Source organism: Talpa europaea (assembly GCF_964194135.1).
Source record: "Talpa europaea genome assembly, chromosome: 11".
Lineage (NCBI taxonomy): Eukaryota > Metazoa > Chordata > Mammalia > Eulipotyphla > Talpidae > Talpa > Talpa europaea.
This window is the reverse complement of record NC_140078.1, coordinates 94,560,749-94,576,706: the sequence shown is the minus strand read 5'-3', so window position 1 is coordinate 94,576,706 and position 15,958 is coordinate 94,560,749. Positions and strand designations below refer to the sequence as shown.

Genomic DNA, 15,958 nt, shown 5'->3' with positions numbered 1-15,958 from the left:
AGCTGCAATGATGAAGATACAAATTAAGATGCATATAAAGACTTGGGATAACAGTGTTTCATGAAATGCAAAAGTGGAGAGAAGCAATATTTTTGACTTGGGGAATTCTTTTATATAGCATATTATTTTTTTAAATTAATTAATTAATTTATTTATTTATACAAGCACTGGGTACAGTCAGAAGCACGGGAGGGTGAGAGAATTCACCAGAGCCAGAGCAGGGAGCAGAGCAGGCAGAAGGACCGAAGTACACTGCTGAGGGGAGCAGCGGGCGGCAGGAGAGGTCTGCGCGCCATGTGGGACCCTCCTCCGGTGGCCGGGGAGCAGCCGGGGATCGAACCGGCGCTGCAGAGGCTGCTGGCAGCTTCGCAACCCAGCTCTCAACTGCTGCGCCACCGGGGAGGCCCCTAGCATATTATTTTAAACATTTGCACTTAACTAAAAATTTGTACTTAACTAAAAATTAAATACATTAAGAATGTTTTCATTGATCTTATCCACAACATTAAAGGTTTATGTACTTTAGGTGGCAAAAATCTAAAACTCGGGCCTCCCTGGTGCTGCAAGGGGTTAAGTCTCAGCACTATCAAGCTATTGCCACCCACTGCAGCTTAAGTTCGATGCCTGGCCAGGGATCTGACCCACATGGCACAGCAGACCTCTCCTGCCTTGCCCGCTGCTCCCCACTTTGAAATACACAGCAGCGTATTTCAGTCAGTCTGCCTGTTCTGCTCCCCACTTTGTCTCTGGTAAATCCTCTCACCACCCCCATCTCTGGCCTATACCCCAGTTCTTGTATGCATACATAAATAAAAATGAATCTAAAACTCCTCTATTTCTATGCTCTCTTTCTTTTCTTCCAGGGGAGAGTGGGATCATCTTACTCATGGTCACCTAATACGCAGACATCTACAGTATTTGTTAATTTAAATACCCCTTGTTCCTAATTTAAAAGCAAGTAAGTTTAAAAAGATGTCTGTGACATCAGTAACTGAAAGACGGTAGTTAAGCTGGCATACATTCAAATAAGTGTGATCATTTTAGGATATTAAATATAACCCCACAAAGACATAAATAAAGTAGAATATTGACTGCCTGGCACTGGGGGAGGGGAGACAAAGGAGTTCATCTTTAATGGATGGAGAGTTTCAGTTTTGCAAGTCGAAAAAAGTTCTGGAGACTTGGTGGTGGTGTTTGTCCAACAATGAGAATGTACTTAAATCTACTCAACTGTACACTCAACACTGGTTAAAATTTTATGCTATGTATACTTGTCTGTAATTGAAAACAAAGAATTTAAAAGAAAAAGATAATGAAAGCAATGCAACTTAAACTTTTGATATTTCTCTGGACTGTTAAAAAAATTCCAATATCCTACCTATGAGTGACTTTTGGTTACTTTCTTTGTTTTTTGTCTGTTTACATCTCTCCCTTGAAAATCCCCCCTCTGGATTCATCACATGGTTTTACTCAAGGGGGTGGGGAAAGGGAGGCTGTGGGACAAATGCTGCATCATCCTAAATGAAGCCTACTCAAGATCAGAGACCTCAGAGAGGCGGGAGGTGCCAGTGAAGGGGGAAGCCTCTTTATCCTGTCCCCAAAGATACAGTGTTTGCTCCTGGAGCTGATCCTGGAATTTTGGCTGGATCATTACCTCCGGGCGGGAGCAGCTTTCCAAGAAGCAGACATAATTGTGATGCAGAGAGCACTACATGTCTATTATCTCGCCTTCACTTTTCTGTTCTGCCAGGCCACTCTCCACGCTGTGGCTATGGTTTCTCTGCTCTGACTCTAGACTTTCGAGAGCAAGGCTCGCCATGACCTCATTTTAGTTCCACCCCACCATGCCTGGCGCAGGGTCAGAGGGTCAATAAATACGACCCCACCCTTGCCTAACTCCCAAGACTCACTTTCTCTGTAAATGTTGACAGCGCTGGTTAGAATGAGGCCTCTGTGCTGCTGTTTTCCCGCTCTGCATGCTCAAAGGGCCAGAAATATACAGCCAGGGATACAAAATTTTCAAAAAGAAATACAGGGACTCATGTTTAAAAATTATGATGCATTTTGGGCCTCCCTGGTGGCGCAAGGGGTTAAACACCGGACTATGAAGCAATCCACAGCCTCTGCAGCACGAGTTTGATCCCCGGCTGGCCAGGGAGCTACCCACATGGTGCAGCAGACCTCTCCTGACTTGCCCGCTGCTCTCCTCAGCAGTGTATTTCAGTCAGTCTGCCTGTTCTGTTCCCCACTCTGTCTCTGGTGCATCCTCTCACACCCCACACCTCTGGCCTATACCCCAGTTCTTGTATGCATAAATAAATAAATCTTTAAAAAAATAAAAATCATTATGCATTTCAGGATGTTGACAGCAGAACATTAAACCAAACATGGGCTGTTCTGGCACAGGGTCCTGGGGACTGCAGAGGTAAGTGGGCTCAGCCTGGGCTGTTGTGACCCCTTGACAAGAGGGCAAAAGGAACCTCCCCAATTAACCCAGAAATAAGATTCTGGGGCCATGGCCCTAACTTGGCTCCTTCCTGGCTCTTATTCCATCAATTAAACCTGCAAGGTGGTTCACCAGAAATAAATCCTTCTCCTCCTCCCAGTGAGAATACCATGTCACAACAGGTACGCATTTCTACTATGACCTCGGCTATGGTGGCCAGGTCTGCCCAGGCCTAGCAACCCCTGATGTTATAGACTAACGAGGACATTGGGTCACTCTCACTGCTGTCCTTCTGGAGCATTCAAGCTGAACCTTGGTCAGCTGGGAAGGACCACGCCAGGCCACAGAGTCAACCCTGCTCAGAAGTTGTGCTTAAAATACCTGAACTGCTAGGTAGGAATCACCAGAAGCTTCATGGATCTGTCTGAACTCTTTAACTAAAAGAACATTATTTTATAACCATTAACAAAACTTAATTTTTCCCACGGCGGCTTCTGTTAGTTTTTGTTTTAAGAGAACAGGATGATGTCTGCATACTTCTTAAACACCTTCATTTTTTAAAATGTAATTTCTGTCACGCAGGGAGGTTTTCAAATTTGCATCTAATGTCTAAGTACTCTTCCCAGTAAAAGTCTTATGAAAACAGGGCCTCCCTGATGGCGCAAGGGGTTAAGCATAGCACTGTGTAGCTGTCTTCAGCCTCTGCAGCACGAGTTCAATCCCCCGTTGGCCAGAGAGTACCAACATGGCGCAGCAGACCTCTCCTGTCTTGCCCACTGCTCCCCTCAGCAGTGTATTTCGGTCAATCTGCCTGTTCTGTTCCCCACTCTGTCTCTGGTGAATCCTCTGACCCCCCACACCTCTGGCCTGTACCCCAGCTCTTGTATGCATGAATAAATAAATATTTAAAAAGAAAACAAAGGAAAAACTGGCAAAGGTATTACATGCTACCACCTTGCCCCGAACATAAAACCAGCCAGGTAGGTAGACACAACAACCCTTAAGTCAACAATGACAATAATAAAATCTACGATCTCCATCTACTGATCCTAATTTTGAAAAGTACCTCTTAGACACTCACCCCTTGTGAAGATACAACTCCATTATGTGGCAGGAAGCATAGGGAGGGATGAGTCCGTTGTAAACCTCTAGCGCCATCTGCAGGCCACTCACAGTAGTGTCATGCTGCAGGGATTTGACACAAAATCGTTTTTGATCTTTACTGGGTTCAGATTTACATTCAACAGGTGTGTACTAAGCATTTGTAGAACACCAGGAGGCTTCTGACTCAATTAAATTTCCCATACCCCAGTGAATTAAACAGAGAGGGAAGAACTAATTTTGGTTGAGTTTCTGCTGTGTGAAAGGCAGTGAGATTTATAAACATATCATTATTTCCTTTTAAATGCTGAAGAAATGGAAACTCAGAGAAATTCAGTAATTTACTTAATGTCATATAACCACAAAATGGCAGAAGGTAAATTTGAGCCAAGTCTTCTGATTTTGTCCCCTGCCTTTTCCCAGTAGAACAGCTCTCTGTTTTAGCTTGATTTTCATTACATTTTAAAATGTTAGAACACATTAAAATTAGATTTTTTTTTCCTATAGTTTACAGTCATCTGTGATTTTCAATTGGAGAATAGATGAGGCTATAAAGGCATAGAGAGGACAAAATGTTTGGCAGTAGAGAGTGTGACTTAAACATGGTTGTTAGATCTTTATCTCTAACTGGCTGGAAGACACAGAGGACTGGCTTTGCCAGTTTTGCCACCAGTTAGCCACCTACTTTTAGAAAGTCCCCAACCTCTATAGCTACAAGATGAATGTTACATTTGTGTGTCCAAACTATAAGGCAGGGGGCCTCCCTAGTGGCACAGCGGTTGAGCGCTGGGTTGCAAAGCTGCCCGCAGCCTCTGCAGCGCCGGTTCGATTCCCGGCTGCTCCCCGGCCACCAGAGGAGGGTCCCACATGGCGCGCAGACCTCTCCTGCCGCCCGCTGCTCCCCTCAGCAGTGTACTTCGGTCCTTCTGCCTGCTCTGCTCCCCGCTCTGGCTCTGGTGAATTCTCTCACCCTCCCGTGCTTCTGACTGTACCCAGTGCATGTATAAACGAAACAAACGAACAAATAAATAAAACATGCCTCTATAAAAATAAAAATAAAAAAATAAAAAATAAATAAATAAATAAATAAACAAACTATAAGGCAGGGCCCTCCCTGGTGGCCTAGGGGCTTAGTCTCAGCACTATCATGCTAGCATCACTGTGGCCTGAGTTCGATTCCTGGCCAGGGAGGTGACACACATGGCACAGCAGACCTCTCCTGTCTTGCCTGCTGCCCTCCTCAGTAATGTATGTCAGTAGATCTGCCTGTTCTGCTCCCCATTCTGTTTCTGGTAAATCCTCTCACCTCTTGCACCTCCGGCCTACACCCCAGTTCTTCTATGCAATAATGAAATCTTAAAAAAAAAAACTATAAGATCATGTACACATATTCAGAAAGAGGTTAGAACCAATTTACCAGAGAAAGAAGAGTTTCAGGTTGATGACTTACCAGAATCAGAAGCTAGATTATAACTAGAAAAATTGGCAGTCAACTCATTCTAGACCTCTGTCTCTCCAGGAAGCACTCTACTCTCTTCCCTCCTCCAGTCTATACCTCTTAGCATTCCACATAAAAACCAAACTTTAACTATCTCTCCCATCTCCTTATGGATTGGAAACAAGGCTCTCTGCAGACAAACCACATCTGAGAAATCCTCTATCATGGAGAGTGGGTGGGACGTGAGCTGGCACACTCAGCCCCTCCCCTGCACACCCCAGCCTCCGCGGATGGCCGCCCAGTACATGATCCGCCCAGGCCTTCTCCCCCACCTGTGTCTCTCTCCCTGCTTCTGTCCCAGATGGAAGTCTTCTCCAAGATCTCGCTCTGTTCTTTCTGCTCCCAAATGTAGCTCCACCTTCAAGTTGTAGCTCCCTTTGCCTCTTCTATCCCCTGTCCCATCTGGAGTTTCCTGCTCAGATGCCTCTTGGCATGTCAAACCTAATTGTCTCACAGTCACCTGCCTGTTCCAAGACCACCTGTGCTAGTGGCCCTGCCTCCTCCATCCATGGAGACCTGACACATCTCCTTCAGCTGACAGTTCCTTCCACGGCTCTGCCCTACACCCACTTTCCAATTTGCCCCCACACCCTGCACACTTGACTTGTCCTCTTCTCTCCTGGCTTAAGTTTGGTACAGAGTGATTTTCCCTTCTCTAAATTCTTCCCACCTTGCTTTGTATGGCATTCCTGTTTACCTAGCTTCTTGTCAGTATTGGATGATAAACTGCTTGAGGTGCAGAACTATGTACTTCATTTTAAAAGTTTTATCTGCCATCTACTGGGTGATCAGGAGATGATGATGAAGAAGAGGCCGTCTCCTGTCCTCAAAGTACTCACACACTTGGACAAAGGAGGCAGAATGGAGCCAGAGATACTTACAGCAGAATAGATCACAAGTTTTCGGCGGTTTGCTGGCTCAGTGGCCCTCTTCATTTGGTTGATGATTTCCTTGACCAGGACGCCTTAAAGAAGGACAAATCAGTCATGAGCTGAACCCAAGATGAGCTTATTTTTAGTTCACAAGCTTTTTGTTCATCCTACGGAGCAAGTCTTTCTGCCATAATTCTCAAGAATTAAGAAGAGAGGAAAAGAACTAATTTTGTCCATACCTGCCGTGAGCTAGGGAGGCCAGGGAGCTGCATTCACACATGGGACTCCAAAAGCTCAAGTTAGAGGCTCAGAACTTGGACATGACTTCACAAGGCTTTTCTCAGACTGTGTCAGTCAATGCCCTTCTCTAAGGGTGGCCTGATATGACAGCAGGCGCCTCTCTCTCCACCCTTGTGGGAGGCCGTGGGGGACACAGCTCTCTGGATGTCAGTGTAGGCTGTGGATTAATCTGGGGACCATTTTTCTGACTGTGATGATAGTTCTAAAATAGCATTCGGGGTTTTCTTATGTGCATGCTCATGTATGTGTGTGTGTGTAGCAGGTGGCTGAGAAGAGAATATTAATGAACAGGGTCACCCCTAAAAGCAATGGAGGAGACAGAGGTTTTGGCAAAGGGCAGAGAGACGCTGGTCAGGTCTGGAAGATCTCCTAGACTGTGTTTTCTCTGCAGGATTGTGTTCCACACTTCATCACTTATCAGGCACGCAGTTGGCACATCTCTTTATCTAGCCAGATCTGAACAACAGGCTGAGCTTGTGATTTGGCAAGAATCACTCAGGAAATAATCTCCAGTCTTATCAATAGCTGTGGACTTCTCCAGAAAACAGGTATGTTCACACAGGTGCCAGTCTTTGAATCCAAGACCCAAGAGGACACGTTAGGGAATACTGATGGATAGAAACTAGTTTAGTGTACTCATCAGATGGGGAAACTGAGACACAGAAAGGGGAAGTGACTTCCTCTTACTACAGTCTCTAGTAACCAAAGGAAGTATAAGGAGGAAGCACGAGCAAGTTGCTAGAACAAACCCCACATTTTACTATATACAGACCTGCTCATCTAGTGTTAGACCATTGTCAGCTTCCACCTGGCTCTCCTCATCCTTTTCTTTACTAGCTCTTGCATTTAGAGAAGTGCTTTGTAAGCTTAGATATATTTATGAAGTTATCTTGGGATTTGACTAAAATGCAGGTTCTGATTCCCCTGGTCTGAGGTGGGAACTGACCTTTTTTTCTAGCCAGATGCTGGGTGATGTGGACACTGCTGGCACCTGGATTGTATTTTGAGTAACAAGAGACTGAACTCCTGAGCCCATGTGACTAGGTTGGGAGACTAAATGGAGAGCCCCGCCTCCACCATCTAAAGGGGTTTGGAGCTGGTGAGGCCCAATGTCCACCCTGTAGCCTCTGCTGTGTAGCACGCAAGGTAGGGCTTGGCCCTACGCACAGCCTGTCTCCTGCTCTAGCTCCCCCCGACACAGGTTCCATCTGGGCTCGCCCTGGATGCTCTGCCTGTTCCCAACCCTCTGACTTCACACCTCACTTGTTCTGCAGCTACAGCTCGTCCCGCTCTCTGTTGGCTGCGTTTGTGACGATCACTGACTCCCTTCCGATTGCGGGTTTGAGCTCTTTCTCCACTCTGCTGCCCTGAGAGAACATCCTCCAAGCCTAGTTCAGTCCCCAGGGTGTTTTGCCTTCTGGGTTTCTATGAAACTTGTCCTGATGCGGTCATGAACAGGGTCTGGCAATGGTTTGGGTCCCGATGGGATTGTACTGATTTCCTCAAGCTAGAATCCCGACTTGAAAGCCCTCGTGTGGCTTAGAAATATGTCATAGTGGGCCTCCCTGGTGGCACAGGGGGTTAAGATGCAACCTATGAAGCTATCCTCAGCTGCTGCGGCACAAGTTCTATCCCTAGCCAGGGAGCAACCCATGTGGTGCAGCAGACCTCTCCTGTCTCGCCTGCTGCTCCCCTCAGCAGTGTATTTTGGTCACACTGCCTGTAATGTTCCCCACTCTGTCTCTGGTGAATCCTCTTACCTCCACACCTCTGGCCTGTACCCCAGCTCTTGTATGCATAAATAAATAAATCTTAAAAAATAAAAAGAAATGTGTCATAGTGACATCAACCTGACATAAGGGACTGCCTTTTGCTCTTCATCCTTAGTTTTAACATCCTCACTCACCCCTCTGAAGCCGACAAGCTCTGCAGTCCTGATCTGCCCACCCACCTGCCCTAGCAGACTTTGGTATCTTCCCCATCCTGCCTGGTCCTGATTTCTCTCTTCCACCCACCTATTGAGATGCAAGGGTTGGGCGTCCTCTTGCCTGGGTCTAGGGTGTCCTGTATACCAAAGGGCCAAACCCAGCTGAGAAGGGGCATCATTGAGAAATGAACGTCTTTGAACATCAATGGGAAAACTGATTTGTGCCATCAACTTGCCAATTGCCACATGCATTAGTTTTTAGGGGATAACTGAATTTCAAATGATGTTTAATCAATGTTAGCAATAGCCACCACCCAGGGTTTTGGGAAAACTGTTGACTTCTGTGATACCCCCCACTTATGAAATTCATCCTATAGGCCACTAGGCACATTTTCATGATGCTCAGATGCAAAACCTTGATACTTTGATCTGGAAAGGATGAAAAGTAATATTCAACTTTGCCTTAAGCTTTTATTTTCCAGGTGGGAAAACAAAGGCCCAGAGTGAATAATATTGATGATTCTAAAATCACAAAATGTTCATTGACCATGCATTATGTACAAGGTAGTGTTATCCTTAGTCTTAAAACACACAATCACTTTAATCCTCATTGTCTGTGAAATGAGTGTCATTCTCTTCTCCATTTTGCAGAATGGAAACTGGGGCAGGAATGATTCAAGGACTTGTCCAAGATCACATAGCTGATGAGTGATGGGACCAGGACATAGACCCAGATCACTGAAGACATCCTTGGAATACTTACCCCCTTGAAGTCTAGATTTCTCTTTCTGCTTGTAAACTCCATAGAGGGACAGGAGGGACAATTCTGATAATTCTTTCAACTTAATCATGGCGTCCTTGGTGGCCCAGGAGGGTAAAGTAAAATTGTGAACACCCTGTAGCAAAGAAAAAGAAAGCCAATGTGTATTTGTGTGTTTATTTCTCAGTGTCCTAACCTCTTTGATCTCAGAGGGATGACTAGAGCCAAATCTTTCTTGTCCTGCCATTGCTTTCTAGGAAAACTTTACATGGTAATAAGGAGAGGTATTGAGTTTCAGAAACACCAATTTGCCACTTCCTACCAAGTTCATAGCTTGTGATTTAACTCTAGAGTAACCTGTATTTTCAGAGTAAGGATGCAGTGTGGCAAGAAGGCACCTCATTTCTTTGTGAAATCTTTCTATTAACCCTGGGGGAAGGCAAAAGCTGACAGGTGTGTGGATATTTCCTTAAAAGCCAAATAAACAGCTTGAAAAACAACTGGGAAAGGTAATATATTTCTGAACCTTCTATCAACTTCTAGGTTGCTAGCTCTTGGGAAGAATCTGTACCTTGTACATAGCAGGCACTTGGTAAATATTTGTTAAATGGATGAAGAGCTAGACAGCAGGGTAGGTAGAGAGCTTCTGCTACTCTTTAATATCTGCTATGAAAATTAAGATTCTTTCAGTTTCAAAGGCAGAATTCAGAGAGGGAGATCATGAAGAGGAGACTGAAGCCAAGTGATGTAGAGGGGAGAGTTAAAAAGATACCACGCACTCTGGCCACATTATGGAAGAACTTGGAGATGACTGTAGGAAGGAAGGAAGAAAAAAGTCAAGACACACCCAATATGAGTTCTTGTGTCCACTGAGTACCTACAAGGCTAACAGATTTTCTGAGAAACATATACAATGATAAAATGGAAATATTGGCAATGTAGCTTGTGCTGAATTACTGTGTCATCTAGGGTGGCAAACCGTTATTTGTTACTGGGAAGGAACTAGGAACATAATTGCATAATTCCCCCTGATCTCAGAATCAGAAAAGAGCATATGAGGTCCCTGTGTGCGTAGCTGTTGCCCCTGGACTCAGCAAGGTGGTTGAGAAAACAGAACTACAGCGAGCTCTTTTCAGCCACAAGGTGGAGCGTGGTGAGTGAAAACCACGTTTGTGGCTTTGAAAAACTCAATAGCAATTTAGCCACAAGGTTATTCCGCATGCATTGCACAGCAAGGAAGACAGTCTTTCCTGACAAGCCAATTTCAATAGCCTGGCTTAAAGTTGGCTTGCTTATTTCTATATATATCCTGAAAGCAGGCAATTTTCTTTTCTCTTTTTGCACAATACCATTACTTTTTCCATTAAAATCCATGACAAGAACCCAGCATTCCTGAGTGACTGAACAATAAGTAAGCAGCAAGACACAGAAAGAAAAGCATTTTCTTTTTTTGCTTGCAATTTTCCAAAGGGTGAAAACTTAGGTAATAGAAGTTGGAATTTTCAAGATAACATGAAGTCTTGAAGGATGTTTCAATGTCAAAGAAAGTATAAGTAATACAGCTGCAAAAAAGCAAAAGAAAATGTATTCATGTTTCAAAATTGGTGTTGTTACTGGGCAACCCCAATGGAAATGTGTTACCTGACTGTGGGTCCTCACCCGTGCACTTGAAAGGGACTTATAATGAGACTCAACTGTAGGTACACACAAAGGGGTAACATAGGGTTTATTCACAAAAAGTGGAAATAAAGAAATGAATAACTCAGGGAGCAGGAGAGATAAATGGGTGAATGTGTTCTACCAGTTCTGCTGAGCTGGAACCCTCACAGCATGCTGAATGCCGGTGAAAAACCAGGGAACCCCAAAGCCCACATGTCTGGTTATACACCACACCTGGCTGCTTAACTCCACCCTCAGTTCCCAGCTGCCCTCCCTTCGGTGGTGATGACATTATGGGATTTATAGCCCTTGGTGGGTTGGATCTCTTCGGTCTGGGGTGGGAGGGGGTCCATTAAGCCTGTTTGTTGAGTTTGTTCAAGACATACTTTCCCCCCAACAGCGTCAGTTATAAAATCAACTGCAAGCTAATTTTTGATATTTTTTTCCCTCTTACCTCACAAAACAAAGGGTCGTAGATTTTACTCCAAATTCCAAAAAGGTCCTGGCCATGATATCCTGAAAGTTTGGGCAAGGTTTCCATAAAATCCTGAAACACACACAGAAGAATAAATAATTTTTTAGTCGGGTTCTCAACTTCATCATTATTGATATTTTGGGCTGGATCATTCTTTGTTGTGGGGGGGGGGCTTGCCTTGTGCATTGTGGGGTGTGAGCAGTACTCCTGGCCTCTCCCCACCAGCACCAGCTTCATCTCTAGTCCCTCAGTTGTGATAATCCACAAACTTTGCGCCCAAAGTTCCCTGAGATATAAACTGGCCCTTCATAAAGAATCCCAGTTTATAGAAAAGCCCAAATAATTTAGGGATAATATTAAACTGAAGAATGGATCATTTCTCATAATTACATTAAAAATGTGGGCAAAGGCTGGCTTACTGCCAGGAGTCCCTGGTTTTCCCTGGAGCTAGACCTAAGTGCACTGCCTCCAATTATTTTTGGGAGCAGATGAAGGGTAATTCACATTGAAATAAATGAGCAAGGAAAGCTTGCCTCCAGCTAAGGTATCCCAGGAAAGCAATAGAAAGAGGACTTGGTGACTGATAGTGTGACATTTGGATGCAAATGCCCCTCAGGTTCTGGACCAAGGACCAGATCTGCTACTCAGCTGTCTGCCTGATGAAAATGACAGCAGTTTCTGGGAAATGGTTTGAAGATACTGTTTGTCTGATGGGTAAATTTTCTAGGAAAATATAAACTGCCAATAGTAACACTAATAGATTTCCATTAAAGAAATAGAATAATTATTGAAGACCACCCCTCTAAAACAAAACAAGAGCTGCAGGGATAGATGATTTTATGGGCAAATTCTACCAAGTTTTTCAAGAGCCAATCTTTCTAATGCTGTTTTAACTTTTCTGGGGCATCAAAAAAGGAACTTCTGAAATTCTTATAAGAACTAAGTATAATACTGATACTGACAAAGAGTGGTCAGGAAAGAAAACTATAGTCCAATTCACTTTGAATGACAATGCAAAAGGTCCACATAAAATAATGGCAAACAATTCAATATCATGTTAAAAGAAAGTGGCTTGATTCTAGAAATAAAAGATCAGCAATAGTAAATCTATAAACATAATTAATCTTAGTTATTAACTGATTCAAGGACAAAATGCCAACCTTATTAAAATGCCAACCTTTCAAAAAACTAAGCAACAATATTAATAAAACTCTCAAGAAAATAAGATTGATGGTTTGTTCCTTAACTTATAAAACTTTTTCTATTTCAGCCAAAAGTCTGCATGTTTAATAATCTTTTTGAACATAATTTGATAAAATTTCAATTGCCCCAGAATTTCTACTTCTGGGATATTATTCCACAGATTCTTAAATGATTTAGATATAAGCTATTCACACAGACAGTGTAAAAGATTGGCAATGACCCACATTTCCATGGAGACAGATCAGTTAAATAAATTATGATAAATCCATAGATTCAAATACCAGTTATAAAAAATGAGGAAACTTTATGTACTGATAGAGAAATTATTTCCAAGATTTTTTTTTTTAAATGAAAAAACTCAAGATGTCCAACCCTATGAATAGTATACCTGGCTTGTGTAACTAAAGGGAAAACTACCAGAATATATTCATATTTATTTGCATATGCAAATAGAAACTGGAAGACAACATAAGAAAATACCGCAAGGGGTTGGTTACTTGGGGCATCTTGGGACACATATTTTGACTTTTGATCATGTGAATAGATATTATAGATTCAAACTATTATTTTAATCTTTTTTAAAAAAGATTCATTTATTTATGCATATAAGAACTGGGGTGTAGGCCAGAGGTACAGGGAGTAATTGGATTCGGAGCAGAACAGCAGATCTACTGAAATACACTGCTGAGGGGAGCAGGCGGCAAGGCAGAGAGGTCTGCTGTGCAATGTGGGTAGCTCCCTGGCCCGCTGGGGATTGAACTCCTGCTGTAGTGGCTGGCCATAGCTTGAGAGCACTGTCTTTAACCCCTGCACCACCAGGGAGGTCCTCAAATTATTATTTTTAAAAGTACAAGGCATTGTGCCTACCTCTGTGGACTTTTGAAAATGGGAATTTTATAAAGTAGAAGTATTAAATAAGAAAGACTATCTTTCTTATGCAAAGACAATAGTCCCAGGTGCTCAGTGTGAATAAGGCCAGGTCATTTTAGACTTGCACTGACGCTAATCCAGGCACACACTCTCCCTGGTTCCTCTAGGGAACTGGGTATCAGATCTAAGGGACTGGCTTCTCTCTGGCTGGTGCCCCCAGCATAGGAAAGGGGACCTGGTAGATGAATGATGCTCATTGAAACATTTATAACCAACCAACAGACTCCTCCTCCCCTCTCCACACACTTAGGAGGCTGGAGCTCCCACAACCCTGCACATCCCCAAATCACACTATTTTTTAACCTTATAAGGAACTAGCCTCTCCTGGAATTCCATCGAGGTCAGAGTCTCTTTCTCAAGTTCTTCAAAACGAGGACAGTGCTTGAAAGGCAGGTATAACAACTGAGGGCAAAAGAAAAACCATAAATCCTTGATTAGTCAGAAGGAGGACTTTTTTTTTTTTTTTTTTGCTAAAGAAGCTGCAGCCATATTTTAGGCTCATGAGGTAAAAAGTGACCTGAATAAAAGATTCATATGTGCCTTGAGTCAAATGGAAATTCTAAAATGAAGGGGAAATAGATAGATGGTCTGTAGGTCTTAAAATAGTAGGATATGTACCCAGAAGTGAATACCATTTTATTTTCTTTTGTGTATTCGTCTGAGTAGGACTGTGCTGTTGATCAACAATCACACTTCCTGGCTTTCCATGCAATATGATTACGGTTCCTCCTGCTCCTTTCACTTCTTGCAATGGATTTGCAGCAATATGCATGTGTATTCACGGATATATATGTGTACATGTAACCCCTGCCCCCCCTACACACACACCCCCCCCCAGTACAGAGAAATGAGTTAGAAGTTCTGGAAAGAATCTTAAGAGATCAATTAACCATTTGTTGCTTTATTTTTGCAAATTTTCAGCTTGTTAAAATAACAGCACCTGTTCACTGAATAGAAGTATATATTTAAAAACCTATTATGAGGACAAAGCAATCACTTTAAAGCAAGTTTAAATGTGATAGTCGGGCCTCCCTTAACTTATAAGGGTAAGTTAAGACACAGCACTATGAAGCTATCCACAGCCACTGCAGCATGAGTTCGATCCCTGGGCCAGGGAGCTACCCACATGGCGCAGCAGACCTTTAAAAAAAGTGACAATCTTCTATAGTTGTAAGTATAATCTGCTGCTCAGTGACTGCCAAGTTTATTTTTGTTGCTCTCTTTTCCATCTGCGGCTAGTCCTGAGTTTCTGACCCTTGGTGAATATCACTTCATGCTGGTTTCTCTTCTTCCTCAAATTTAACATGAAGCTGAACTTAATTTCATTTTTAATCATTTCCCGTGTCCTCTCTTTTTCCTTTTGTTAACAGCAATATTTATCATCCCACAACATGGACCTCTGACTTTGGTTTGCTTATTTTCAAAATATATCCCAAACAGACCCCTTTTCTTTATCTTCATAGTCCCCTCCCCTCTGGGCCACCATAACCTGTGCTTCCACTAAGTGGATCCTTGGCATCTGCTCTTTCTACCTTCACCATTCACTTTCCGCACAGCAGCGACACCAATCCTTTTTATGTTACTCTTACACAACACTAATCTTTTGAAAGCATCAACCAGACCATGCATTCTGTCCTTTAAACCTGCACTGGTTTCCAGCTTACCGGGAATAAAGTCCAAACTCACAGTGAGCCCCCAAGGACCCTCTCAGCCCTGTTTTCCCTCTGCTGTCCCTCCTGCTCACACCTCTCCAGCAGCACGGGGGCCTCCTCACTGGCCTCTCAAGGTACAAGCTTGGGGGCTCTGCCAGATTGTCCCCTGACTGGGACACTCCCCCCACAGCATCCCATCTTGCTTTGTTTCCTCTAGGGGACTCATCACAATCTGAAATGATTTTATTTAGTATTCACTTCTTTTCCATGCATGTCCTAGAAAATAGAAACTCAAGGACAGCCAGGAGCTTGTCTATCGTGCTCACTGCTATATTGTCGGTGCCCAAAATAGGGTCTGGCATATTAGTAGCCACACAGGAAGCATTTAGAAACCCAAGTTGCTTCCTGCCTGCCATTTCAGGGGCCAAGTGTCACTGTGTCTTGCTTTACTTTCCTTACTCTCACATCTTTCACCATCTAATTTCAGGCCTTTGTTTCCTCATTCTCCAAAAGCTTCAACAGTTACTCTCTGGGGCTGTCTTTTCCTTCGGAGACATCTTCAGACAGATGCCGCAACACCTTACTCACCACGTGTGCAATCTGCTGAATATAATATACAGGTTTCTGTCCACCGCTTTATTCTAAACTTCCCTGCGTGGCTTTCAAATGTCCCCTTTCTGGACTTGGGCTTTGTCAGCCCTCTCTAATCCACCTGTTGAGTCAGACTGAAAACAGAGTGATCATCTAAACACCTGCTTGGCATTTTGCAGTAACAGAATCTTCAGCATTTCTGAATGAACCTGGCTTTCATGCATCCCTAGGAAGGAGTTAGGTGGATGCTAGGTGGAAATTGGGGTGCAGGGAAATTTGTTTCTGAAGCAGTAGTTGGCTCTCAGCCCTAGGCTTTCCAACTTCAAACCCCACCCTCTTCTACATCACACTTGCAATCTCCAGATTTCTCTATCATATCTGGATTCTCTCATCTGTGCCCAACACAGCTTTTCAGTTTTATTTTCATTCTTTCTGAATATGGCATTTGGACACAGAAGGACTAGCACTCTGCTTGGTCACGCTCTGCCCTGTTTCCAGGCTGCTTCCTTTCCTCCTGTCCTCTGAGGTCTGGGTCAAGTTCCCT

At 43.6% G+C, this 15,958-nt stretch overlaps 1 protein-coding gene across 1 annotated transcript in view; it reads right to left on the bottom strand.

Moving 5' to 3' along the window:
* ACP3 (acid phosphatase 3) overlaps positions 1–15,958 on the bottom strand; it is a gene marked incomplete at both ends in the record, with an annotated part of 42,458 nt that overhangs the window by 14,208 nt on the left and 12,292 nt on the right. The window contains 5 exons of the mRNA XM_084248019.1: positions 3,528–3,631; positions 5,927–6,009; positions 8,908–9,040; positions 11,018–11,110; positions 13,475–13,573. Coding sequence (XP_084104145.1) covers positions 3,528–3,631; positions 5,927–6,009; positions 8,908–9,040; positions 11,018–11,110; positions 13,475–13,573 — 512 coding nt within the window. The remainder of the gene's footprint in view (positions 1–3,527; positions 3,632–5,926; positions 6,010–8,907; positions 9,041–11,017; positions 11,111–13,474; positions 13,574–15,958) is intronic.